The sequence below is a fragment of the Cuculus canorus genome, chromosome Z, assembly GCF_017976375.1.
Source record: "Cuculus canorus isolate bCucCan1 chromosome Z, bCucCan1.pri, whole genome shotgun sequence".
NCBI classification, from domain to species: Eukaryota; Metazoa; Chordata; class Aves; order Cuculiformes; family Cuculidae; genus Cuculus; species Cuculus canorus.
In genome coordinates this window covers 74,014,827-74,040,862 of record NC_071441.1, presented here as the reverse complement: position 1 = coordinate 74,040,862, position 26,036 = coordinate 74,014,827, and the positions used below count along the sequence as shown (strand labels likewise).

The following is a 26,036-nucleotide window of genomic DNA, read 5'->3' as shown; positions in this document are numbered from 1 at the left end:
TTCATTGCAGTTAATGGATATCTGGTCCACACGGTCAGTAGAACATGACCTCTGTTTCTAAAATGAAAACTCCATTGAGGTGACCATGGACCCCCTTCTGACATCCTGGTTAGGGAAAACGAAGCTGCAGGTCTTCTGTCAATCTGGCGAAATCCAATAGGTGTCTTAGGAACCCCAGAGGTTAAAGGCTTAGAAATCTGAGCGGAGTCAGATGGTGAGCAGACAGTGTCTGTGTGAAGCGAAGGTAAGTTTCTGCCAAACTGCCTGATATGCAGACACCTACGTGTAAATCTGTGATCTTATCTAGAACTATACGTGAATCTATGAGCTGAATACTACTCTTCCTTTCTTTCTTCACATTGTTTAGACACTGTTTTGCCTTTTTGAAACTTTGCAAGCTGAAAGTCTGTTTCCTTTTGGATTGAAGCTCATTTTCTCATTTAGAACAAAAAAACCAAACAAAACATATATATGCTGTTCTGTGCTGCCTTACTGCACTAATTTTTCTTTCATAAATGCTTTTTATGACTTTCTCGGGAAGCTTGTTAGAAGCTACTAATAATGCTTTTGCCTTTCTCCCAAGCAAGCCTCTGAACTTGTAAGTTTTAGAAAGTATTTGGGTTGTATTACATTGTCTGCCAATAGTTGGAACGCGTGTACTGAATAAGTAACACGCTTTCAAGTCAAGCTTTTTTCAGGAGATTTTAGGAAATCCAATATTATTTTGACTATTGAGAGTCAGGGACATATGATTCTACATTTAGAGTATTCAGAAAGGAGTCTGATGGGTCTGCAGGGGAAGATTTGATGAGGTGTGCATATGATAAAATATTAGGGAGATCTGCCAAAATAAACCACTACTGAAATAAGAACCATTAGGTGTTATCAGCTCATCTGGAAGCTCTTGGTGAGCAATCTTTGATATAAAATATTTCTTTATATTGCCATGTGATATACTGCTCTGCTGAAAACCAGAGCTAAGTACTAATCTTTTCCATTTTATGCAGACAGACTGCCCAACCTTGGACCCAAGTTGGTTTGCATTGGTTTTAGGCTTTGTGGTTCTCTTCCTGCACCTACTTTGCTGTTTCTACACGGAAATCTTGCTTCGTGTGGAATATTTTCATCTTGCTTTATCTGGTGGCATTAATCTAAATGGGGCTGTGGAGGATGTGGGGAATACTAACACCCTGTCTGCATGCAGGCATATAAAAAGGAGAATATGCATCCTACAGAGATGATAAAACATGATGGCAGCCTCGAGGTGGTGGAGATGCAGGCAGGGAAACTTTGCTGCCTGAAGACAGTTATATATCTATACCTCCCCGGGCTGCATGGCCACATGCTGCCTCCATGAGAGCCTGAAGCTGTTTGGCACAATCCAGCCTAAAGCAAAAAGAAAATAGAAATACTTGATGTAGCACAGGCTTTTGTAATTTTCTGCCATCCTTTCTCACTCCGCAAACCTCACCTAGCTGCCCTAAACAATCAAGGGCCAGTGTTAGTGTTAAAAATCAGCTGTATACATTTAAAAATGAGGCACACGGAGACCCGGTGTTTGTATCCTCCCAGCAGTACACAGATGCAGCGAGGCTCTGTCTCACAGACAGAGACAAATTGAAATGGCTGTGGGCCATGCCAGGAAGTCAGCGAGGATTGATATAAAGCTGGAAATAGCTTCCAAGCCAAAGTGAGAAGTCTCTACCAAAAAAATACATTTCCGAGAGCAGCTTAAAACAGGCTGTGGGATCCAGTCCAGCACAGATTTGTTGACCAAGACGATGAGCATAGGTGGGCGAGATCCCTTGGAAGTTCTCCATTGCTCCCCTAACTTTATTCTGGATGGCTTTGTTATGTCTGCGGTATTAAAGGTCCTTCTTACTGCCTGTCATTCTCCATCCCTTTGTAGTTGCCTGAAGCTGCTTGCAAGACCCTGACACAGAGACGACTGTTTGCTCAACAGCTGGGCTCAGTTTGTTGACTTGGTTTGAATGAAAGAATTTTCAAAGAGCTCCCTATTAATTACAGCAAACCCATAGCACTGTCCTGTTTTCCCATTAATTCAGTTTCTTTCAGTTTTCACTAAATTATTTCAACATCTGGGCTACAGATAAACCAACAATTTAATTAGACTTCTGAAAATGGAAAGAATGAACTATGCAGTCAAGCATACACTTTCATCTTGAAACTGATCATAAAATATTTGTGTGCTTTCATTCTCTGCTGCATTAAAAATCTGTCCTTAGTTTATATTTAGGAGAGTATTAAAGGCTGAACAGAGAATCCTGATTTCTTAATATAAAAATTCAACATCGCAGAGGCTACTTTATAGCAGGGATCTCTTGTTTTTACTATTTATTCATGAAATGAGAAGAAAATCAGAAGAAGTGCACTGAAACAGCAATTTCTATTACATAATTAAATATGTAATAATTTCATAACTCAATGATACAACTATATTTTTTGTGAATGTGGAATCAAACATTTGACAAGACCATGAAACTCCTAATGGATGACTGTAGGGCAATGTAGAGTAGTTTTCCTATTCGCTGGAAATTAAGAAACAATGCAAGATTATCTTCTCTATTTACGTCCAAGAAAACACATGCTGATGCCTGAATGGCTTGGCTCAATTTCTGACTTATAAAGCTATCACTTTTCCCATCTGATTCAAAATAGAAGCACAAAATATAAGTTGATTGAAAAAACTTACTATTCTGACTTATTTATTCTGATATAGTTTAACTATAGAGATATATTTCAAATCACTGTTCATTGCCCCAGAAAACTTCACATTTGCAAGACAGAATATTATGCTAAAATCACTGAAGTATGCAGAAAGAAATTTCAGCTGGTCCTTAGCTATTCACTGTGTATTCTTATTGCAATGATGGGAACATCCAAATAAATGAACAACGAAGCTGAGAAAGGAACCCAAGAGTCTTGCTTCAGAGTCCCCTGCTAGACCATACAGGCTGGTGATACTTGTGTCCTCCTTATCGCACAAGTGATGGTACGTGAATAAAATAGATTGGATATGCCAAGATACGATCATGATAAGAAAGTGTTAGAAAAATCACAGTCCGATTATCGCATTAGATATGCGTATTTGCAGCCACTTCTCCAATCAGGAAGAGGAATAGAAGCACATATCGTTCAGTGTAGTGCAGAAGGAAGCAGATAGGGAAGAAATAGAGGGTGTGGAAGGAAACATTACCTGCTTCAGACGTTGCTGATGATGAAGGTAGGAGAGATAATACTGGAGCTGGCATTGCAACACTGTCAACAGCTGCTGGTTTCCTTCTGGTCATCATGTTACAGGCAGAACTTTCCATTTTACCATGAAGTGAAGTCTGGTCTGCTTTTAAGTGGGGACCTGCAATTCCTGGGGAAGAAAACAAAATTTGTATGAATATTGATTAAGTAACCTGTCTGGGAAATGCCTGCAAAAAAATGTAGCTAGTTGCTGACCTTGCTTCCTCAGTGTATTTCCATATTTTCCTGTACATATGTGCCTGTAATGTGGTCTTGATACTATCAAGGATCATGATTGCTATTATTTCCTTGATAATTTTGAATCAGGATGTACGATTACTGATCTCTATAAACAATGGTAAACCAATGTAATAATTCCCCATTGCTACTTTTTATTCTCCAAGGAAACCCACACTCTTGGATATGTATCAAGACAGATATATTTGTTATCCGCATTTAGCTGGACTGTCTATTTGTCATTCTCTACATAGTGTATTCTCCACTCACACACTTCTCTTCTACGATGACTTGGCTCCGTGGGTATTTCATTTGAGTAAGGGGCAGGAATCGGGAACGGCCTCAGTATGTAATTCCCTGTCTAAAGTACATTACACTTGTACTTATCTTTTAGGAATCCCCTTCCTAACGAAAATTTACCTTACGACTCATTAAAGAGGTATGAGTTCAAAAGAAAGAACAATTTGTCATACATTTTTCTATCTAGAGATTACAAATCAGAACAAATGAGTGGTAGAAATAAGCCAAAGAGGGCAGACATTCCAGCATAATAGAACTTACGCACTCAGGACTGCTAGATTCCTTCCTTAATAATGTTTCTCAAACTTTCTTATTATCTGAACCTATTTTATTTGCTTGTAAATCTGTCAAGTTTAAACTGCTGGGATTGAAATTTTACATATTTCATATCTGCCTAAAAAAAACTGAATCTGTACCCACCCATTTATCTTTAATATTTCTGTGAGCTCATATGGCTGTGTACGTATTTTATCTAGATATATTATTTACCAAGCAGAAAGGCCACTAAAATTCCTCAGTTACTTTTTGCAATAAGACTGGGTTTTTTTTTTCACATTTTGGAAAATGCCTCACAGTTATTGTTCTGTGAAAACCAGAAGCCCCACTCTCATGAGACTGGAGCAAAAGTCTACTAGGACGAGGACGTTGTGTTGTGGTTTTACCAGTTTATGAAAATTTATCCTGGTTTTTGTTATGGTGGGCTTCAACATATCCAGGACAGTAATTTATTTTTCAAAGGTAATAGTTTATAAATTCCTTCTCTTTCCAAATCTCAACCTGCACATGCGCTTCAGACAAAACGCATCAGATTTTGTCAAATAAATTACATGAAGATCAAAAAATCAAAGAACAGCTTAAAGATTGGAAGGTTCCTCTTGAAATCATTTAGTTCACCCAACCTGCTCAAGCTAAAAGAGGTTGCCTTGGACTATTTCTAGTCAGGTTTTGAATATCTTGAAGGAGGAAGACTCCATACCTCTCTTGATGATTTTGTTCAAGCGCTCAGTCACTCACACAGTAAAAATGTGGTTTATGATGTTTAGGCAAAACCTTTTGTGTTTCATTTTGTGCTCAGCACCTCTTGTCCTGTCACTGGGCACCAATGACAAGAGTCTAGATCTCTTCTTTATTCCTCCCCATCAGACATTTATACACATAGATAAATACCCCCCTTAGACATTTTCCTTTCCAGGCTGAACTGTTTGTCTTGGCCTTTCTTCATAGAAGAGTGGCTCCAGATCCTCAGTTGCCTTTGTGGCCTTTCATTGAACTATGTCACAACTGTCTATGGCTCTACTGTACTGAGGAGTCCAGAACTGGGCATTGTACTCCAAGTGTGGCCTCACCAGAGCTGAATAGATAGGAGAGATCAACTTTCTTTGATCAGCTGGCAACACTTATAACTCAACCCAGGAAGATACTGGCCTTCTTTGATGATTGGCAATATGCTCGATCATGGTCAAGATAGTGTCTACCAGGACTCCAAGGCCTTTTCGGCCAAGCTGTTTGCCAGCTGATCAGCCCCCAACAGGTACTGATGCCCACGCTTATTCCTCTCCAGCTGCAGAACTTTGCACTTCTTGCTCAACTTCATTAGGTTCCTGTCAGCCCATTTCTCCAGCCTGTTGATGTCCCTCTGTATGACTGTCTGGCATACCAACCACTCTTCAGAGTTTTGTAATCTCTCCAAATTTTCTAAAGGTACTCTTTACCTCATCATCTGGGTCATTATTTAACATGTTAAATAATTTGGGTTCGAGTATCAACACCTTGGGTGCATCACCAGCGACTGACTTCTGTTTGGACTCGGTGCCACTGATTACTACCCTGTAAACTCGGCAGTTCAGCCAGTTTTCTGTTCATCTCAGCAGCCATTTATCTAGTCTGTATTTTATCAGCTTATCCGTAAGAAGATTATAGGAGACTCTTAGAAGTCTTGCTGAAGTTGAGGTAAGCAACACCAGGATGATCAGGCATGATTTTCCCTCCATAAATCTATGCTGACTACTGCTGATCACTTTCTTGTCCTTCATATGCTTGGAAAAGCTTTCCAGGATTATTTGCTCCACCACTTTCCCAGGGATTAAGACGAGAGTGGCCAGCATATTGCTGTTTCTGTCTTACTTCTCCTTATCAGACTGTCATTTGCTCTCCTCTAGTCCTCAGGATCCTCTCCCAGTCACAATGACCTTTCAAAAATAATTGAGAGTGGTCTCATAATGACATCAGCCAGCACCCTCAGCACTTTTGGATCCATCCTTTCAAATCCCGTGGATTTATGTGTGTTCTGTTTAACTGTTCCCTAACCAGATTCTCCTCCACAAAGAGTGAGTTTCCTTTCCTCACCAGTCTCAGGGGCCTGGGATTCCTGACGGCCAATCTTACTGGTAAAGATAAAGGCAAAGAAGACAATAAGTACCTTGGTCTTTTGATGCTCTTTTGCCACCAGGTTCCCTGCTTCATTCAGTAAGGGCCCATATTTTCTCTAGGCATTTTCGTTGTACCTGCAGAAACATTTCTTGCTGCCCTTCTGCCCTTGCTAGATTCACTTTCAGGTGGATTTTGGCCTCCTAAGCCCATCCCTGCATGCTTAGACATTGTCTCCACCATTGCTTGGGTTATCTGGTCCTGCTTTCACCTCTTTTTTCCTTCCTTTATGTCTGACATTACCCAGGAGCTCCTTAGTCACTCATATAGAACTCCTACCACCTTTACTTGATTTGATTTGCCACTCAGACTTAGATTCGTGTGTCTCCACTATTTCCCTGGTTCAAGCCCCAGGCCAGCAGCAAACATCCCTGGGCAGAAGATCAAGTCAGCAGATGGGGTCCTTTGTCTCCTGTAGCAGTAAGGCTCCACTGCTATTTCTGACCACCCCTGGATAGTGCTTGGTAGCTTCTCAAAGAGTTCCCACACATACCCTAACACCTCTTTCAGAATGTCAAGAAGATCTTGAAACAGAGACAGAAACTGCTGTGCTCACCCTCTCCAGATACCAACAAACAATTCCTTGTATTTGCACCTTAGAGCTGCTATGAACATTCCCTACCTTTGTTCCTTGCACATGAAATGTGGAATATCAGGAGACTTATGGGTTGTCTCAGAAACTGTGAAAGACATCTCCAGAACACTCAAACATAAAACAACTACACCAATGAGAGGAGTCTGAAAGATGGGGCTACAGATTGAGCCAACTGCAAATAGGAGTCCTGATGGACTTGTGACCTAATATCAGTCTGGGACTTAAGAGAGGAGAATGAGTCTGAATACAGAACTAATCAGGAGTGGGACAGAATTGTAGGTCATAGCTTGGTGGAGATATGTAGAACAGTTTCTGCCTATGAGACCACACATCTTTCCAGAGCCTCAAATCGAGTATTAAGAATCTCAAATTGTATTTATTCAGCTTCAGCCTCTCTCTGCTCAGCTTCTGTATTGTAAATGAGAACAACAATATATCCCTCATCTCAAAAGCAAGGCTGCAAAAATAAAATTATCAACATCCATGAAAAATTCATCTATTCATACCAAGGCTTAGAAATGTGGAGTAAATGAAACATAATGTCACACACTGAATATCGAGAGGAAAATTCAGCTACCAGATAGCTGTTCGTTAGGTGAGCGTTATACATGGAATGAAGCGGTGTCCTGAAGAATAATAGGGATATTTAATAAGGCAATTAGACCTATGGGATCATACCATTATGGAGCTGTGCATATGCAAAACTGGGGTTTCACCACTCCACAGTGTTTAAGTTTGAGCCTTAACCTCGTTTATTCATGAATGAAGTTTGTGCGCAAGAAATGAGGGAATGCAGGTGTATGTATCAATACACATACACATATATGGATGTGCATATGGTACATAATAATGCTAACAACCTCATAAATTCAACATCTGCTTCTAATTAAACTGAAGGGCCTATATAAAGAGCTGTGTGAAAACATGCAGCTGTAACCTGTTGACCTCTATTGATAAAAAAAAGTCTCTGTGAAGCTGTGCTTCAACATATCAAGGGACAGTCATTCATTTTTTCAAAGGTAATCCCTCACAAACCACTTATCCTCTCAAATCTCTACCTGCACACAGTGTTTGCATTAGGGACCTTGATTTATGGATTCCCACTCCTTGGATGGAGAGGCCGACTTCCTGTTGCTGTGGTTACTTGGATCTTGGTTCAAGGTTAAACTACTCCCAAATCAAAATCAGTGGCAGGCACAGCATCTAACAGCCAGGTTATTGACTGCCCTAGGATGCTTAAAGGTCAAAGACCAAAGTGCTGCTTACTGCCTTTGGGGTGAGTCAATATTTTCAATATTTTTATTCTGTTTCTTCTGAAGAAGTAGTTGCTGCTCAATTACCACCTATCTGGGCTTAGCAAGGTCATACAAATCATTGAGGAAAACCCTCCCCCTACAGAAGAGAAACAAATGTAATGAATTACTTCAAAGTCTACACGGCCCAATTGCAGCTCGTCACTTGTGAATCATGGGTTCAGCCATCTGTCTTTTGTTTTAGGCACTTGGTTTCTTCAGCTTGTATCACTCACCTCACTGAAATTCTCATCTAAATTGAGGAACGGGATTAATTTATGGATCTGGAGCCGCCAAAAAGGAAGACCGTCGGGTTTCTTTTACAGATACCCAAATGCAAACAGAGACTCAGAGATGCTGCTGGAAACCAACAGAGGTGCAGTGATTTGCTCACAGGGCTGTGATTCGCATTGCAGTAGCGAGAGGTCTGTCCCTTGAGTGGATGGAACCTGCTGTCATGGTGTCATCACCTTTCATTGGACTTTTTATTTGGAATGCTCTGTTCAGAAGGCCTTACATATGACAATCTGGTTCAATCCATCTTTAAATCAGCTGGAAGGGAGTAATCTGCAACACCATCACAGAGGACCCAGAATTCAAAATTCACACTTCCACATCCATTATCCTAGTGTATTTTATCCTTTGCCGTTTCTCCAGAGAGAGATGATGTATTCCGGTGGGCCTGATTCAGACCCTATTTATTGCTTTTCTGTTGATCTTTGTCCATTTGTTCCAAATTAGAACCTGCTCCACTCTATGAAAGACCTACACCATAATTGTCCTGAGTTCTACTGATAGGACGGACAACACATTCCAGTGAACAATGGGGAGCAAAGCAGGGATGAAATCAATTGTTATTTGTTTAATGAGAAAGGACAAAGAGAAAGGACAGCTTCAAAAGGGCTGACGTGAAGATTACCAAGACTCTGAAACACTGATGGCATGATTGTAAATAAATAATCATAATGATCATAAATAAAAGGATGAATCAGCAGAAGCACTATTCTAGGTCAGGGCAGGCTGGCAGAAACAGTCTGAGGGAACAAAATACTGATGTCAAACTGGCCTTTTTCTTAAAGATTTATGAGTCCTCTGATGCTTTGGATAAAACTCTGGCATTCTTCATTCACTGGCTAAGCAACTTATGAGCTCTGACTGATAATTAATAAATTAATTTTAAAGACCCACTCGTTGTTGTTGTTATTAAGTACTTAGACGGCGAATAATGTGGTCTAGCTCCATTGTGCTAGGCTCTGTACAAATGGATTAATTAACTAACCTCGCTTTACTATTAAATCACGTTCACTCTGCTTATTGCATTCATCTGTTTTGTCTCATCTTGTACTTATATGGAAAGGTTTTTGGACAACATCCATATTTTCTTCTTTAATTTGCCTACAGAATCTAGCACAATGTGCACCCAGGCTGGAACGCCTAAGTGCAAGTTCAAAAGAAATAATAAATGCTAATTTGCCATTGGAAAACAGAGAAAATCAGCTGATAAAAATTGATTTTAGTGAAGCTTCTGCTAGGGGAGATTTTTCTTTAGAGAGTTCATTGCATTGGATTTCATACTCACCACAGATTTCTGTTCTTAAATAGTTTATACATGTGACCATTGTTATCAGGAAACTCTTACGGACAATTTTTCTCCCAGTTTCCTTCCCTAATGTAGCTATGCAATGCAGCTGTACAGGAATGCACATCTAAACATTAAGTTAGGCATAGTATTTGCATTTTGATAACTTCTCTGTTTTGAATAAAGAACCAGAAGAAGCCTCATATCTGGGCGAATCTTATCTTAAGGCTGGTTTTAAATGAATCAGTCAAAAGTTTGGCATTGCATCATATTCCAGAAGAGAGAACTGAATTACTATGTGATAAATGTAGTTAAGGAAAGTAATTATTCTTCTTAAAGTAATATTATTACCTTTCTAACTTATGGAATTCATTTCCCTGGCTTCTATTTGACGTGTATTATAATTTAAAAATAACTGTACTTTCAATGTACAACACTACTTTATGGCTTTAGGTCCTTTTATCTTCTTCCCTTTTCCATCACCACATTAGAATCTTCAAATTCCACCTATTCTAGAAGGGATTTTCTATTCTGCACGATGTGTACCTCTGAATAAAACCAAGTCTCTGTGGAATAACAAAAAAAACCCACAAATTTCTGCTGCCGAAAGGCAAAATTTAAGACATGGGTACTGCTTTATTCCCGTCCAGCTCTTTTCCTACTTTATTTATTTATTTATTTATTTTTAAATCAGGGTAGCTTTAGAGAAAGAAAGAAGGAGACTGAGAAAGCCATCATTAGCTAGATCTTCTGATCTTTATCTGCAGTAGCACAGTCAGAAGAGCTAATGCTATGATGATAGCTTTGAAATCTCTTAGGAATTGGATAAAGAGAAGCGATAGTGATGAACTCCCAGCTAATAAACAGAGAGTGCTTATTTCTGCAGAATGATCAATTTCCAGATGTCCTGAGGCTTGTCTGATACAGTTGATTTACTCATTCTCCCTCACTTCACTAATAAAGCTCAAGTCCAACATCAGATTAGAGAAGAGCCAGATTTCTTAAAGGGGCAGGAGGAGGGCCAGCATTATAGCACACAAATGCTGGGAGACATACTAATCCCTTCTGCCTCCCTCTGTAACCACTGAGCTGTCTTAAACAGCTACCTTCCTCTGCTGAAATCATACACTTTATCCGCTTTGGGTTAGTACAGTAATATAGACAATTAATTTGTTATCTTGTTAGTGGAAATTTAATGCAATGATCTAAAAGAACTCTTACATATTGTGATAAACTTCAGTGCCTCCAGGGCGCTTCTCTTCCATAGGACTCATTTCACATCCCATCCATTATGTAAATGAGATGTGGAAATAGTTTAGTTCCCCTAATGTATCTGTACACTGATGGATTGCACAAAGTCAGCCCTACTGAAACTAATGAGGTTAAATGCATCTTGCCATTCCTTTCTACTTCGCTGAATCTCTGTGCCTGAGTTCAAGTAACGTGGCACAAGTCTTCCTCTTCACTTCTTTATGAAGATAATTGCGTTTCTTGACAGGGAGCACGGTGGCAAATGCTGCATACCTGAAGCCTCACAAGGAGTGATTTAAGCAAGCACAGCAGATGCTGCTGTTATGTACAGCTGTGGGGGTGTCTGTAGACCCTCCGGATCGTCTTCCACTTTTGGGAGGTGGGTCCCAGGACTCCACACAGCCAGCTGCAGGCTGCAGGAATCTGCAGCCTACAATGATACGAAATGTTTGACAACAATATAGCTGTTAGTGTTATTGATGGAAGAACTAAACCTAAGGAAGAAAGGGTAAGGATGCATTATTTTGCGTATCATCAGGATGAGTCCCAAACCCCCACTGCCACTCCAGCAAAGAGGATGATTAACTGTAATTTACAATGTGCCAAACCGCTGCCTGTTTTAAGCCTGTATATGCAGTGAATTAGGCTTCCTCGGAGATGGAATATTGAGCTTTGCCTTTTGGTTTTGCTTTGGAATTGCCTTTTCCTATATTGGTACACCAAGTATCATGAACCCTCCAACTCATTCCCTTACCTCCTCCTTTGAATATTCCCAGCATGAAAACAGAGGGAGCGCAAGTCAGGATACTGAGGAATAAAGCATGTACGGCTTTGGTCATGGGAGATGAAGTGATATGTGTCTGCAAGTTCAGTCCTTCGTGTACCCAAAGAGAAGATGTAATGGAGTTAGTGGAAGCAGTTCATATTCCAGGGCAGAATGGGGCAATAACAGAAAGGATCTGTAAGTGTGCTCATACCCAGCCTCCTCCAGCTCCCCTGCGTGCACTTCCCAGTCCCCCAGCCCTTCAAACAGAGTGACACTGGGATTTGCAAATGTCCAAAACACCAAATTTTATCGTGCCAGGAAGTGACAAACGTGAAATAAGGATTTCCAGTAGAAGTTGCGCCAAATTAGAAGAACATATTAGTTATATGCAGGTGACAGCAAACAATAAATTTAGTGAGAGAAATACCTGAGGGTACAAAAGGCTGATTCACCGTCAAACCTCTATCATCCCAGGCCCCGTCAACATGGATTTAAGCTAAAGGGACTTGCTATTTTTCTCTGAGCCTGAAACTTTTATTTGAGCAGAAAGTTACAGTTTACAGTTGTTGGAAACAGACAGAATCAGAGACAAAGACCAATAATGCCGGAGAAATGAAATTTGCAGTGAAATATCTCAGTGAATGAATCATTTAACACATGGTGATGAAGAACTAAATTCTCTCACAGAGGGGAAAGGAGAAAAATTAAAATCTCTGAAAGAACTGAAATGAAAAAGAAGTGAGGGAGGATTGTTAGGTGGAAGAGTGTGATAACGGGCTCTTTTTTAAAGGCATGGAAAGATATTAGGTACGCTGAGGGGCAGAAATAAAAAGACCTGCAGCTAGAAGTAAGGAACTAACCAGAGATAAGTAGTCACACTGAGATGAGCTGTCATAGCGGATGAGGATGTGCTCACTGGGGAGGAAGGAAATGGAAGGTTGTATTTCTTTCTCAAGAATACAGCTGAGGAAAGACAGATGGGTAAATTTCAGTCTGTAAGTAATGAGAAGAGTCAAGGGTGGTGTTTTGAGTTGTTGTTTTCCTTAACAACAGGGGTGATAATTTCAAAATGTGGCAGATAGAGCTGATATCCCCTAGGCAAACAGAGTTGGGAGGACTTCAAGTTTATCACAGATTAAATGGGACACTGACAGCTTTGGTAGGAAAGTCCTGGCATGAAGCATGGGCGGAAGAGACTAGTTGTTAGTGGGAGGAGGATGAAAGAGGCACGGGGGCCTGGCTGGTGTAACGATGGAGTAATTTTTCAGGCACACTCAGTATAGAAAAACTGATGGAATCTAAGAGAAGTTAGCAAAATAATTATCAAGAATCTTGTTGAACAAGTTCAACTAAGAGACCTTCACAGAGAAAAAATAGTGCAGCAATCCTCCAGAAATGATAAAAGCAAATATATGTATGATGCACAAATTTAGTTAATATTTTTTCTTTCTAGCTGAAATGTTATATTTGCATTACACCAATCAATTTAAGTAGCCCTGCGGTGATGTCTGTGTTAGAAATGTAAACAGTACCGGGGATGTTGCTCAAACCCATCTGTCCATACTTTTACACAAAAATGGAGAACAGAAGAATCGTGTGGGTACTGTCACCATCTAACTTAGTCCAGTAATATCTGAACCGCTCCTTGCAGAGGTTCATACCTTCCTACTCACGCAGCTGTAAATGAAGGTGGATAAGCCATCACGGTAGACTCTTAGGGAACAGTGAGATGAGGATGGATTGAAAGGCACAGACCTGATAAGAGCATCCAAAGCTGCTGACTTCTAAGTTAGTGTTCTCCCTACTGGGCAGCCTAGTCATTCCATTTTTCCTTTTTATCTGTAATAAGCTGTGCCCCAGCTCATACAATGAGAAATACTCTATGACTTGCATTTAAACTAAAATCTCAGCACTTAGTAGAAGTTCTCGTATACCCTGCAATCTAGGAAACTGTAACAGAGGAGTTTTTATTTTTAGAAGTTTTCATGCTGGCTTTGTTTTAATATCTGAGTCAATTCATCCCACTTTAATGATGATTTATTACTAAAATGAGTGCTTGCTTTATCTGCACCAGAGGTGAAAAATAATATATATTGGGAGTGCATGTATCATTCTTCTTTCTCTTTTTCTGTACTTCAGATCAATAGATATGGGGTATTTTTTTACTTTTAATTCACAAAACCACATTAATTGACTGCAATATGAAAACTGAGATCTGTTTAAACAGGTGCATAAGTAAGATCATAGGTGTTACTGTCAATTAACCTCAGCAAAAAAAAAAAAAAAAAAAGAAGCTTAATAATTTGCTAGCATTATGGTATGAAAAGTTTTAATTGTTGCCCTACTCTAATGGCATTCTGGAAAAAAAAAACACTAAAATATTTGAAAATGATCAGATTTTATTTTAACAGCTATATTTTGACACCTGAGGGTTACTGCCAATGGAGGGGGAAAAAAAACCCCACAAATATAGAAATCAGAATTTTTCCTGAAGTTTGCCCTTTTCCTTGTATCCTAATAAAAACCTTTGTTCTACACAATTGCTCTGATATGAACTTTGTAAAATCTTCAGATTTTACTTTAAAAAAAAAATTCTGAAGGAAATGCTTTATTGAAGGTGGTTCTCATTAAAATTCTTTTTGGAGACTGCTTCCTATAGCAGTATAAGAAGACTGGCTGAGAGACCGCATGTAATAAGGTCAGAAACTACCTTCATGAAGTATACATGTGAGAAGGATCTGACTGATGAAGAAGAGGTTAAAGAGGCGAAGAGTGCAAAGCAGAATAAAATACGGAAATAGAAGAAAATAGGAGACAAAGGATATATTGGAAAGAAGCTGGAGGAGGAAATTGCTTATTACAGATGTGTGAAAAGCAGATTGACAAGACTCAGAATAAAGAGCATACTGGGAAAGCCCTAAGTGCTCTTAACTGCTGACATTTGGAGTTATGCTATCAACTTGAATGTTGCACATCTATGCCTGAACCACTCTGGATTTCCAGAGTGTTTTTCTGCACATATTTTGTGTGAGTCTTTCTTCAGTTTTCACATCTACTGGAGCCAAAACAGGATATTTTAAGTTCTTCAATGAATGAACTTCTCTCCCCATGGCCTTACATGCTTATTTTATAACATGAGGCAGAAGAAGTACAGAAAGTTTTTTCAGGGTAGGACTATGTTCCCTTCCAGCATCTACTCTGAGAGAGCATCAAGAAAGAACCACACAGAACTTTTCTTTAATTCTGACCGTTTTCCTGGGGTGGAAGAATTTCACTATTGAAAAGGAAAGATTTAATACTGGCTGAAACTGCTGAAATTCTGACCCTGGCTGAGATTTTGGTCAGGCCATCAAGCTATGGAAAAATCAATGAACTTAAGTAAACTGCCAAGCATAGGCTCTCCAATCTTTGTTTGAAATGAAGCTGGTACTTTATTTACTTAGCACTCCAAGTCGCTGTACAGATTTACCTAATGATAGGTCCAATTGTTTGCAGAAGCTGACCTTGGAAGTTTTGCATGAAAACTAGGATTCTGGGAGGAAGAATTCTGCATGGATTTTATTTAGTAGTCAGGGTGCAAAAAGACACTTGGGCCTTGTTTTCTCCTACTGACGTAACTACTCAGTAAAGCAGCTCAACCAAACTCAATATTTTGAATTCTGTCATGTAAAACAAAATCTAAAGACTTGCTTTTATGCCCTCTGATTGTGTTTTCTTTTAATAACTAAGGGACTACGGTGTTCGTCTCTTCTAACTTTAGGTGGATGCTATATAAGAACTTTGTGTCTAAGCTTTTGCAACAGTCAACAGGTATTCAATTAATATAGTCAGAAGAGGTGAATGAGTGATTCATCTGAAAAAGTGGGTATCTACTTTAGTCCAAGATTAATTACTTGCCAGGCTCTATTGGCTAAACTTTCACTGGCTATAATGTAAGCTAAGAAACCTAACTCACATGACGATTTTGTGCTGTAAACACCTCAGATTTGGGCAAGAGGATCCATCCTCCTGCTGAAGCTCTGTGGCCAAATAACATAACAGGTTTAAATTCCTCCTACTATAATGGAGAGGCTCAAATGTGGATGGCGCATCCCTGGGCCAGGAGTTTAAGCTCTATATAGACACCTGGTTGTATTTGAAATGCTGTAAGGTATTTGAAACATCTGAGGGAGGCTGGCAGATATGATAAAGGGCTTCAGGCAAGACCTCTGCCCTGCTGCAAGAGCAGTTGGAGGCCAGGCAGGATATCCTAGGCATCTCAAATGACAGCTGAGAACTACATGTAGGCAAATGAATAGAGCCCTGAGCCTTCATTTTTTCTTGTCCCAAAGTCTGTTGTAGGTAGGGAAATATCTCATCGCTGTAAATATCCTCTTGTCACCAGTGGGGGTAGAGCACAAACATGCCCTGTCAATTCTTCCCTGAATGGGGAGCAAAACAGCTGCAATGAAAGGCACCAAATTATAAGAGTAGTAAATTTAAAACTGTGGAAATTTCCCATGGTACTTTAGGACAGATTTGTTACCCAGGGAGAAAATTAGAAATATTGTTTTCTGTCCCATGACAGGGTTTTTCTTTTCTTGGCATTATAAAGAAGTGAGTACATTTTTTATTTTTTTTCTAGTAAATAAAGCATTAAGAAACATAGTAACATCCCTCTACCCCCTAGAAAGCCAGCAATTCAAAATTGTAGGTGAGAGAAAAACACAGGAACTTAAGAGACATATCTCTATAATCCCTACTATGTAAAGAAGGATTCAATGAAACAAATACAGCCTATCCAATAGACGCAAGCACAAGCCTCCCCCAGTGCACCATTTGCTTTATCTATATTTGAAGCTAACTCAAAACAAAGAGGGCAAATGTCTCAGAATGACTAGACAACTAACTAAACTTAACATTTCCTCTCCCATCTTGTTTATCTATTCTTCTTTTTTCACTTGAGGATGGGAAAAAAGCTCTGGAAGCAAAGCTGTCGTGATGGTTTACACACATGTATCACTTAAATCCAGCTTAACCTCTCAAGAAAGCCTCTAAAGGCAGGCTAAGTTATGGTTAGGTCTTAAGCTGGGTTCCTCCACAGGAATTTCTCTCCTCCCCACAAACATAAGAGACTTTTCATCTAGGGATGTGAATCCTCAGAGATAGAAAAAAAAGCCACAGAACACCAAAGACACATCAGTAAAATATCTTCATTGATGAAGATTAACTGTTTCAATGAAGAGAAAAATTGTTTTGCAATGTTGTGTGTTTTCAGGGTTTCCTGATCTATTTCTGTATAGCTGTGTGGCTGTTTCTCATTCTGGGAGCTAGAGGGGGGGAAAAAAAAAAGTCTTCAGGTTTTCCAAATTATCTGGAACCACTTGGCATGTGACTTCTGAAGTGTTCAGCACAGTCTTACAAAAACGGCACGAAAATTTATCAGCCTTGGCCCCAGATCTACTCGCCTGCCTTGTATCATCGGTCATCACGCTAATGAAAATACTAATGACATTTCAATTGTGTTGCAAGAGAAATGAAACCGCTTGAACTGAACAGAAATTAGAAAAAAAAATTAATTTTTTGTACAAAGACTGTATCACTCTCCTTTTTTATTATTATTAATTAGATGAAGCATTTGGCTTCAATGAAGTCTAGGGTCCCAGTCTACAAGTCAAAATAGACATGAAAAGTGTGAGAAGGCTCACATCACTAAACAGGGAAAGGAAACGACAAAGGTAAGAACCAGATAATGGAATGGGAAACAGAAACATCAAAAATTTGTAACGTCACTCAATGAAGTCTAGGCTAACTTATTTTATGACTTAACGGTCAACAGAGAGAAGCAGACATTTCCAGAGGTCAAGTCCTCCCATCTGGGCTGGATGGCTGTGCTTGGGTACAGTTAACTGATGCTGAGTGTGCCTAGATTGGCTAACCCAGACACAGACTTCAAACTTTCAGAAGTTAGAGTACAGTCATATGAATTGTAGGCAAAGAATATTCTTGCCATCACACAGCATCCAAGAAGGATGTGGCTTGACTTTCCTGGTCCCCAACTTCCTATCATAGCTGTTGCCCTTGGGTTATTGCTAGGACAGGCGCAAGTACCTGTGGAGCACAGAGGGTGGAGAGACAAGTGTTAGAGTTCTCCAGGTGGTACCACAGATCCTGGCTTTGCACTGCCAGAAAGGACCAGGACAGACAAGCCCAGCAGATGAAGGTGTCAGCAGGTGGTGCTGATGACCAGGGGGTGCAAGCCCTGGTTTCACTGCACTTCGATCATGTGCAGTAGCTGTTGCCTCCTGCAGCTCACATTTTTCCTGGAGATCATGTAGGTTCATTACTCTCTCTTCACAGACTGATGATTTCCAGTGCAAGTTTTGCCTTTTACATCTTTCAATTACTGTATTTATCTCAACCCACAAGTATTTCTATCCTATTTTCTCCCTTTGTCCCGTTGAGAAGCGGGAGTCAGAAAGCAGCTGGGAGGATGCTGGGGCAGCTCGCTGAGGTCATTCCACCACAGTAGGGGACGGGAAGCAAATTCCTTTTGGGCATCTTATGATGGTGCCTCAGCCTAACAGAGGAGAAGCTGTGGCAAAAACCTGGGGCTGGTTTGGGACAGCAAGGAGGAACACTTGCTCCCAGGCACAGTGCCTGCTGTGTAGCTTGGGAAGCTACCAGCACTGACATAGCTGCCTGCACCAGTTGGTGCCCATATTTGAAAACCCAGGGAATGCTTGCCAGGTCTGATCCTAAACAAAACACTTTACATTTTGAGAATTCTGAAAATTTTCGAGCAAAAAGATGAAAGGGGGATGAAATGCCTTTTCCTAAATATATATATAAAAAAAATAAAAACAAAAAAGTAACCTTGCAAAGCTGCGACAGTCCCATGTTCCAATGTGCTCCGCTGTGAAACCAGAACAAATAGGCTGCAGCGTGGTTTTAAGAGTCGATTATAAAACACCCCGTCAGAACATAAACATCCCACATCAACAAAGTAATCTCTGTGGATCTCAGTGGGCTTGACCTGCTGCTGCCCTCTTCCTTGTATAGTCATGAATACAAATGCAAGGTGAATGCCGACTGCCTTCTGATCTGGTGACATTTTACACCCATATTACCGATGTCAACAACTGCATGAGGGAGGAGAGAATCAAATTCAGGATAACCACTGGCAAAAAATAGAAAAGCAAGCTGAAGGCACGTTCGCAAGGAGTCTAGGTATTTCGGATTTGAAGCTTACATGACAAAGTAAATCCCTCCTGCACTCCCACATTTACTCAGGGAAAAGCCTTGTACTTTCCATTGCACTAGAATTCATCATTTGAACAGACTGTGCCCTGTCTCAACAGGAAAGCTATCCCGCCACCTCCCTTTCTGAGTACTAAATCAGTGAAGAGAAATAACTCCTCAACATGACTATTCAGAAACCTTTGGAGATCAAAGCCCACGACTTTAGTCTCCAATATGCAATGGGAGAAAAATTATGACTTCTGCCACATTCTGTTCAAATGGTCTTTTCTCTCTTTAAGCAAACAAACAAATAAACAGCAAATGCCCTATTCCCACCTGGCATTAGTGCAATGTTATGTTTGAGGCTTTAAAAGCGTAAAAGTCAAACCATTCAAAATGATGGGTCCCGTAGCAAATGTAACATGGTCCCAAGGGTACTCACATAGTGTATGGTATTGCTGCACATGGTATTAACTTTTATGCCTTCATCTATATATGCAGCGTGGCTCTTTTATAGTTGCTCTGGGAACCACTATGTTTACATAAATTTTAATTTCCTGTCTTTTGTTTGTTCTCTTTATCATTTTTCTAAAACAAAATTTTCTTTGCGAATTTTAGTGCTTAACCAATTATCTGCAGATGGAGGCACAGGAGAACTGACATCTTCTGGTTCTTCCATGTGGCCTTGGCAATATGCCTCCACTTTGGTTTGGACCCATTAGAAAGAGCAGAGCTTCAGCTGTGGCACTGTATTTCTACCAGAGCAGCTATGTTCCCACAGGTCGTGATGATTTTGGTCTACTGTCTCCTGGGATCTGGCCAAAACCTGCCTACTGAGTTGACATGGGATACAGTTATTGTATCATAACTCATTTTCCTGTTTTTATTTTTCTTTTAAAAACACACAGCTTGTGAATGGAACTAATCTGGTGATCGACTCCACATAGCCATGTTTGAGACGTCTGCTTTCAGATTTTCGCATGGAAGCGCTTTGCCACCTGCTCTGATATCTAAAACAAGGTGTTTTCAGCTGCTTAAAATACATTGTTTGTTCAAGCTTGCAAAACTAGTGCCTCTCTCAGCAGAGATCTGATGGCATCTTGTTACAAAACATTACTATAAAAGACTGAAACTTTAGAGATGCCACTTGCACAGAAAAAAAAATAAATCCATGATGGTCCAGCTACAGATTAATGCAGTGATCTTCATGAACTGTTAATTAAAATTCAGCGTTGACAGGACCAAGCCTTGCTACTATTTTTCAGGGAAACAAAGAATAACAGATAAAGCCAAATTATAATAGGTTGGTGCAGCAAATCCAAGAAAAACATGGCAGTTCTCAGCAGCTGTGATAGGATTCCTTCCTCTTCTTGAATAATAAAGGCTTTTGCTAATTTTAACCAGAGCTGAATCTGAAAAACCTGCAGTTGCGTGTGACTCAGAGAGCCCCAAGGGAATGGTAGGTGGGGGGAGATATGTGTGTGTGTGTATGTCTGTGTGTATAATCTAACAGTGCCCAGAGCTTTTAAGATCCTGGACCACTTCAATCTCACAGGCCAGATTCATTAAAAACCCTGGCTGCATTCCAGCAGTTAAAATTGAAGCAGCATATTTATTGCATTTTGCTCAAATAAATTTGAAAATGTGTGAATCATATCCCTTGGAGAGCTGGAAGAAGAAGTAAACAGTCTCGGGCTCACACTTAGAAGCAGGGAATGACGAAGAACAAAGATGCAGGAGGGTCAGCGTAGCAGGGCGCTGCAGAATGCTTGTCAGAGGTTTTGGGAGGCTGAGGGCTCCGCCGCCATTTTATCCACTGCTGCTATTCCGGCCTCAGATCCTCTGTTTAGTTTTCTTATTTTATTTATACCCATGCGCGCACACACATGCATCTATATTTTAAAGAGCTTCTCAGCTTATGCAACTCCACTCTGCAGTTCTCTGTGGTTTTCCAGATGCTGTTCATGATGCTGGCACCTCACCCCAATTGCAGCTGCATTCAGCTGGGATTCAATTACAGGCTGTCTTGCAAAAGCAGATTGGTTTTTCAAAGATAACATATTTTGGGAGGGATTTTATTTTTTTTTTTTTTCCCTCCCAAAAAGCAATTTTTATTAAGGAAGGAGAGGAATGAATTGCAGCCTGGTCTTGCCAGGTGCTGAATGCCTCCAGACAGGTCCTTAGCACCCTTGATATTGTTTTACTTCAGCACTTTTTACAGAGCACACAGCACCCTGCAGGGTTCAATTCTGTAAGATTAAAGCGCTGGCAGAGCAGGCTCCCAGCCAGCTGCTCCCGTGGGGAAACTATCAGAAACAGTATGTTGATAACCAGTTTCTCACGACTGATTTTGCAAACAGTAATCAGCTTAAAATTAGCAAACCTAATCACTGTTGGTTTGGTTTTTGTTTTTTTTTTTTTTGGACAGATATCCTTTTTATTTTCACCAGAAAAAATCAAGAAAGGAGGGTAGATAGATGTTGCAAAGATGGGAGGCGATTGAATAGTCCTCCCAGAGCTTTCACACCCAGGACCTTCTTCTTCCTCAGGCGATACGTAGCTCGCCCTGAGGTGACATTGTACTGAGAAGGGTCCCATGACTTGGGTGGGCTGGATGCAAGAATTATAGGTAGTGAAAGGGGGACTGCCATTGATCCTCATCCACGTGCTGTGGTTGCACTGTGGGCAGGATGGGAGGGAAGAGACAGGCTTGCAGGACTGCCATGGACCCAGAGACTGGTGGTGGGGTTAAGAGCAAAATCCACGAGAACAAGGGCTGAAGGAGTGGAGGGATGACATGTTTTCAGCTTCCAGTTCTGGTTTTCACTTAACCACACTTAACCACTTTTTCTATTCAGTTATCGGTTGCGCTAATGAACTCCGATCAACAATGTTATTGCTACCTTCCGGCTTTGGATGAGGCTTACAGAGGTTGGACACAGGAGTGGGATTTGGGACACATACACCGCTGCTTCTAAGGCATCTTGAGAACTCAAACAGAGCGCTCGTACATTGTCTATTCCGGATAACGACATAAGCAGGTGAATTTGGGGGATGCCAGTCGCCCCTGATGTATGGCAAAATCCTCAGGAGCAGCAAACAGCAAGGACCCTGGAAACCCAAGTGATAAAACATGAGGTTTTCATGACTGATATTGTGTAGCCACCTTGGCAAGTGCTGGCCTCCATTCTTCTGCCTTAGTTTCCTCTGTCTGTAGTAGGAGCAGAACACTTCTTCTTTCAGCTATGGGTGTGGCAAAAATAGTAAGCAACACAAGTGTAAAAAAAATAATTGCTTGTAAGGAAGAAACTGCTTATTTAATGAAAGCATGCTGAAGCTGTTTGCTCTTTTTGGATTGAACAGGGAGACAATAACAGACAATAACAGCCTTATTTATTACTTGTGTACAGCTATAGCTTTCCTCAGCCCTTCTATATGTGATTTATTTGCATCCTATTAAATCCAACTGATGTCTTCAGAGAGTTACTGAAGTCTGTTAGTTGCAGGGGAAGCAGCTTTAGCACAAAGGAAGAGAACAGACCTAAGAAACAGAATGGCATGCTTTGATGGAGGAAATTTTTTGAATTAATAAAAACCATAAAGGTAGGGCAGGCAGAGGAGCAAGGAGAGCAGCGCAGGCATGGTGCAGCAGCAGAGAGCCTCAGAATGTGCCCTCTTTGTGCCACTGAAGGGCTGTCAGAGCACTGCACTTTTACAGGTCTCTCACTGCCTCTTTCAAATATTTAGTTGCAGTGGAGAAATCTTGCTTGGGCCATGAAGAAGCCGTGCTGCATTAAAAAGACACAAGAGTGGCTTGTAGTTGAAAGCAGCTCAGTACTTCTTCTCCAAGAATGGTCAGAAAGTCCCTTCTGCAAAGGGGCTCTGTGGTCCCACCACAGGTAATAAGATGAGTCATGGGGATGGGTTTTGCTTTGCAAAACTTCGCTGCTGAGGGTTTGGCTTTGGAAAACAGCATCCGGTTATGATTCAGATCAAGCTTCCATTTAATCTGAGTCCAAAAGTTTAATAACAGGTTTGTGTATGTCTCGTAGTGCCTTTTGCTTGAGCAGTGCAAGAAATTTTATATACATTAACAAATGTGGTTACCCAGAACTCCCAAGGTGAGAAACATGATCCTTATTTCTAGGGAAACTAACCAATCCCCATTGATTTTGTATCATCATTTCTCTTGAGTTTTGGTGGGAAGACATACATTGTGTCTAAAACCAGATCTTCTGTAATCTATCGGTAGTAAATGTATGGGCATTTGTGATAAAGACACAGTGTTTAATTTCCCAAATAATCTTTCCTTTTCTAATTAGTGAATCTGAAAGCACAAAGAATGCTTTCTAAGGAAGCATCGCCATCATAGCAGGGGGATGCTGACATAAGATGGCAGCTCGGGGACTGGGGAATAAATGAAGGATTTGATCCACAGAGGAGGACAACACTGCAGACCTTCAGCATCCCTGACATCCATTCTATGCAAATCCACGAACAGCCATTAGCAATTATTTTAATGACCCGATCCTCAAACGCACTAAGATACAGTGCAAAAGAGTGAAAGGAAAGACATCCACCCTTCCTGTAGTAGACACCTAATGTAGGTGCACCACTGATCTTGAAGAGCCTGTGTGTGTCTGTTGCCTCTATCTGTATACTTCTTCCTGCATATCGCTGATTGCACAGCAGACAGCTAACAATGTTTTTATTGTCGCGTGGGATTTCATCAGAACATTCACTTGGTCAGTTTTGTTATGTAAAAATAATTTTAATGATAAGCAAACAAAAAATCAAAACCCCAAAACCAACCACAAGTCTCTGCTTGTGTTGACAGGGAGGTATTTAGGGTAGGTAAGGAAACCTAAATATTATATAAATACGTGTAAATATTGGCCCATTTGACTTCTGGAATGTTTTTAATAAAGACATTATTCGTGATGGCATCATCCAGTATCTGCTACAGCCTTGACTGGATTCCTCTTGACTTCAGCATGCTTTGGACTGGGCTATATATGAATAAAACAAAATAAAATAAACATCTACTTCATCAGCTCGATGCATGTATATTTTGTTGAAAGATTTCCACTAAAAGGAGAGAGAGTTCCGAAGCTCAATCTTCAGGCATGACATCAAAGATTTGGCTAGAGAAACGTATTTGTTAAAGCTGAGTAAGATTTTAATTTATTTTTTTTAATTTAAAAATAAAAGTATGAATCTTGAAATTCAGTGGCCGCTCTCTGCTAATTCCCTCCTTCCTCATCACTTATATTTTCCTTTAAGGAAAAACAACAACTCACAAACCACTTGTGTGGCATCCTATTTGCTGCCTGCATATAGAAACAAGCATGTTATAGGCCTCCAAAAAAGGCAGATTGTAACTGTAAGACCAACCGGATCTTAACCGCCGTGACGCTTTGTGGACCCCATGTGCAAACAATCACCTATTGATTCCCAAGGCCTCCAGCTTCAAAATCATTCTTGTTTTCAAGAGTCTTCCAGTTGCAGGCAAGACACTGCGCTTGCTAATTCTCCCTGCCTGGAGGCTGTTCAGTATTTCTGCTGCTTTCTTGAAGTGTTATCAAAATAATGATGGCTTGCAAAGCAGAATTATTGAATGTTAGTTTTTCATTGTTTTGGAGTAGAGGCAATGAACTCATAGTCATACAAATGGGCTTTTATTACTGCCCTCTTTGAGCATTTGCCAGAAAGAATGCTGAGGAATATGATACGGGGAATATACAGAATCAGGAGGAAGGATGAAGCAGATCAGCCACCAATGTTTCCCAGGGCAAATTTCAGCAAACCAAAGGCCATCAAGGAAAGCTGCTTAAGACTCTGTTTTCTCTATCAATATAGTACTATATACACGCCACAAACAATTCTGCTTTACAGACTACGGGAAAGACAAAGAAGAATCCTGCAGAATGAGACTTGAAAAAGAAATGCTTTCAAAACATCTCAGATCTACAGCATGACAGCGACAATTTATATTTTTATTGCCCTCTTCGTTTCAAATGAAGTTGAGTTGAAAATACATGGATAACTTTGGTATACTGTGAAAGCATTGGTGTGAATTGCACAACAGTTGTGCAGCACCCACAATTCCATTATGTTAGCAGTTTGGGATAGTCTGCAGTTGTAATATATTGGCTTGGAGAAGGTGACCTAGGCAGGGATAAAGATAGTGACTGCACTCCCTCCTGACTGAGGCAACATCTCACCTAGTCAAGTAGAAAGGATTTGTGCTTCTGCCGGTACGTTTGGACCAGCAGATTAATATCTGAAGGGCCTTGAATGTTAGATAGGGACAGTCAGAACTTGTGATTCAGGGTTTGGAGATACGTTTCTCAGGATGGAGATTCCATTGACTCCTCTCCATGGACTCTAACAACTGATCTTTCTACTTGTCATTAACTGCTCTCATCCCAAAGGAAGCAGTCCTTAATTTCTACTACTGAATGAGAACTTGTGGAAAATCAGGCATTACTCCCAATGTGAGTCACCGTGGCAACCCAGAACATTGGCTTGACACAAACTTTGTGTCTTCCTCTCCTTACAGGACTTCCTAACTGCTCAGTATCTCCCAATAGATACAATGAATGTTGTCATAGAAAACGGCAGCCCTTACTTCTCCTGGAAGCGGAATCCAACAAACTCAAAGAACAACTAATAACACAAGTCTAAAGCAGAGAAGGTGTGTTTTGGGTGAATGTGACTGTTTTAAGAACCAGACAAATATCGCAAGGCAATTATGGGTGGTAAACTGATCAACCTATCATGACCAGCTTGCAGACAGACTCCAGAAAGAGAAAAGCCTCCCAAACTAATACTGATAACAAGTGCAGTTTTAACATCTCATAATTTCATTGGGCTGCAATTTTCTTAAAAGCGTAAACTTCTCGAATTTGTTGATAAGTGCATATCAGATGTCTTTAAAAAAACTAGAAGGGTTAACATGTGATGGGGATGGGAAAAAAAAACAGTTATTGCACCCTGGAAATACATGAAATAACAAGTTTAATACAAGGGTAACTACCTTCTTTGTATTGGTAAATACTGAAAAAAAATGAGTAATTCCCCAAATTGTTAAGGCATTGGGATCAATGTCTT

At 40.4% G+C, this 26,036-nt stretch overlaps 1 protein-coding gene across 3 annotated transcripts in view; it reads right to left on the bottom strand.

The window, feature by feature from the left end:
- The window catches only part of SETBP1 (SET binding protein 1), a 264,554-nt gene that overhangs the window by 8,015 nt on the left and 230,503 nt on the right, over positions 1-26,036 (bottom strand). For all 3 annotated transcript variants that reach the window (XM_054054281.1, XM_054054282.1, XM_054054283.1), the window contains one exon: positions 3,218-3,385. In XM_054054281.1, coding sequence (XP_053910256.1) covers positions 3,218-3,385 — 168 coding nt within the window. The remainder of the gene's footprint in view (positions 1-3,217; positions 3,386-26,036) is intronic.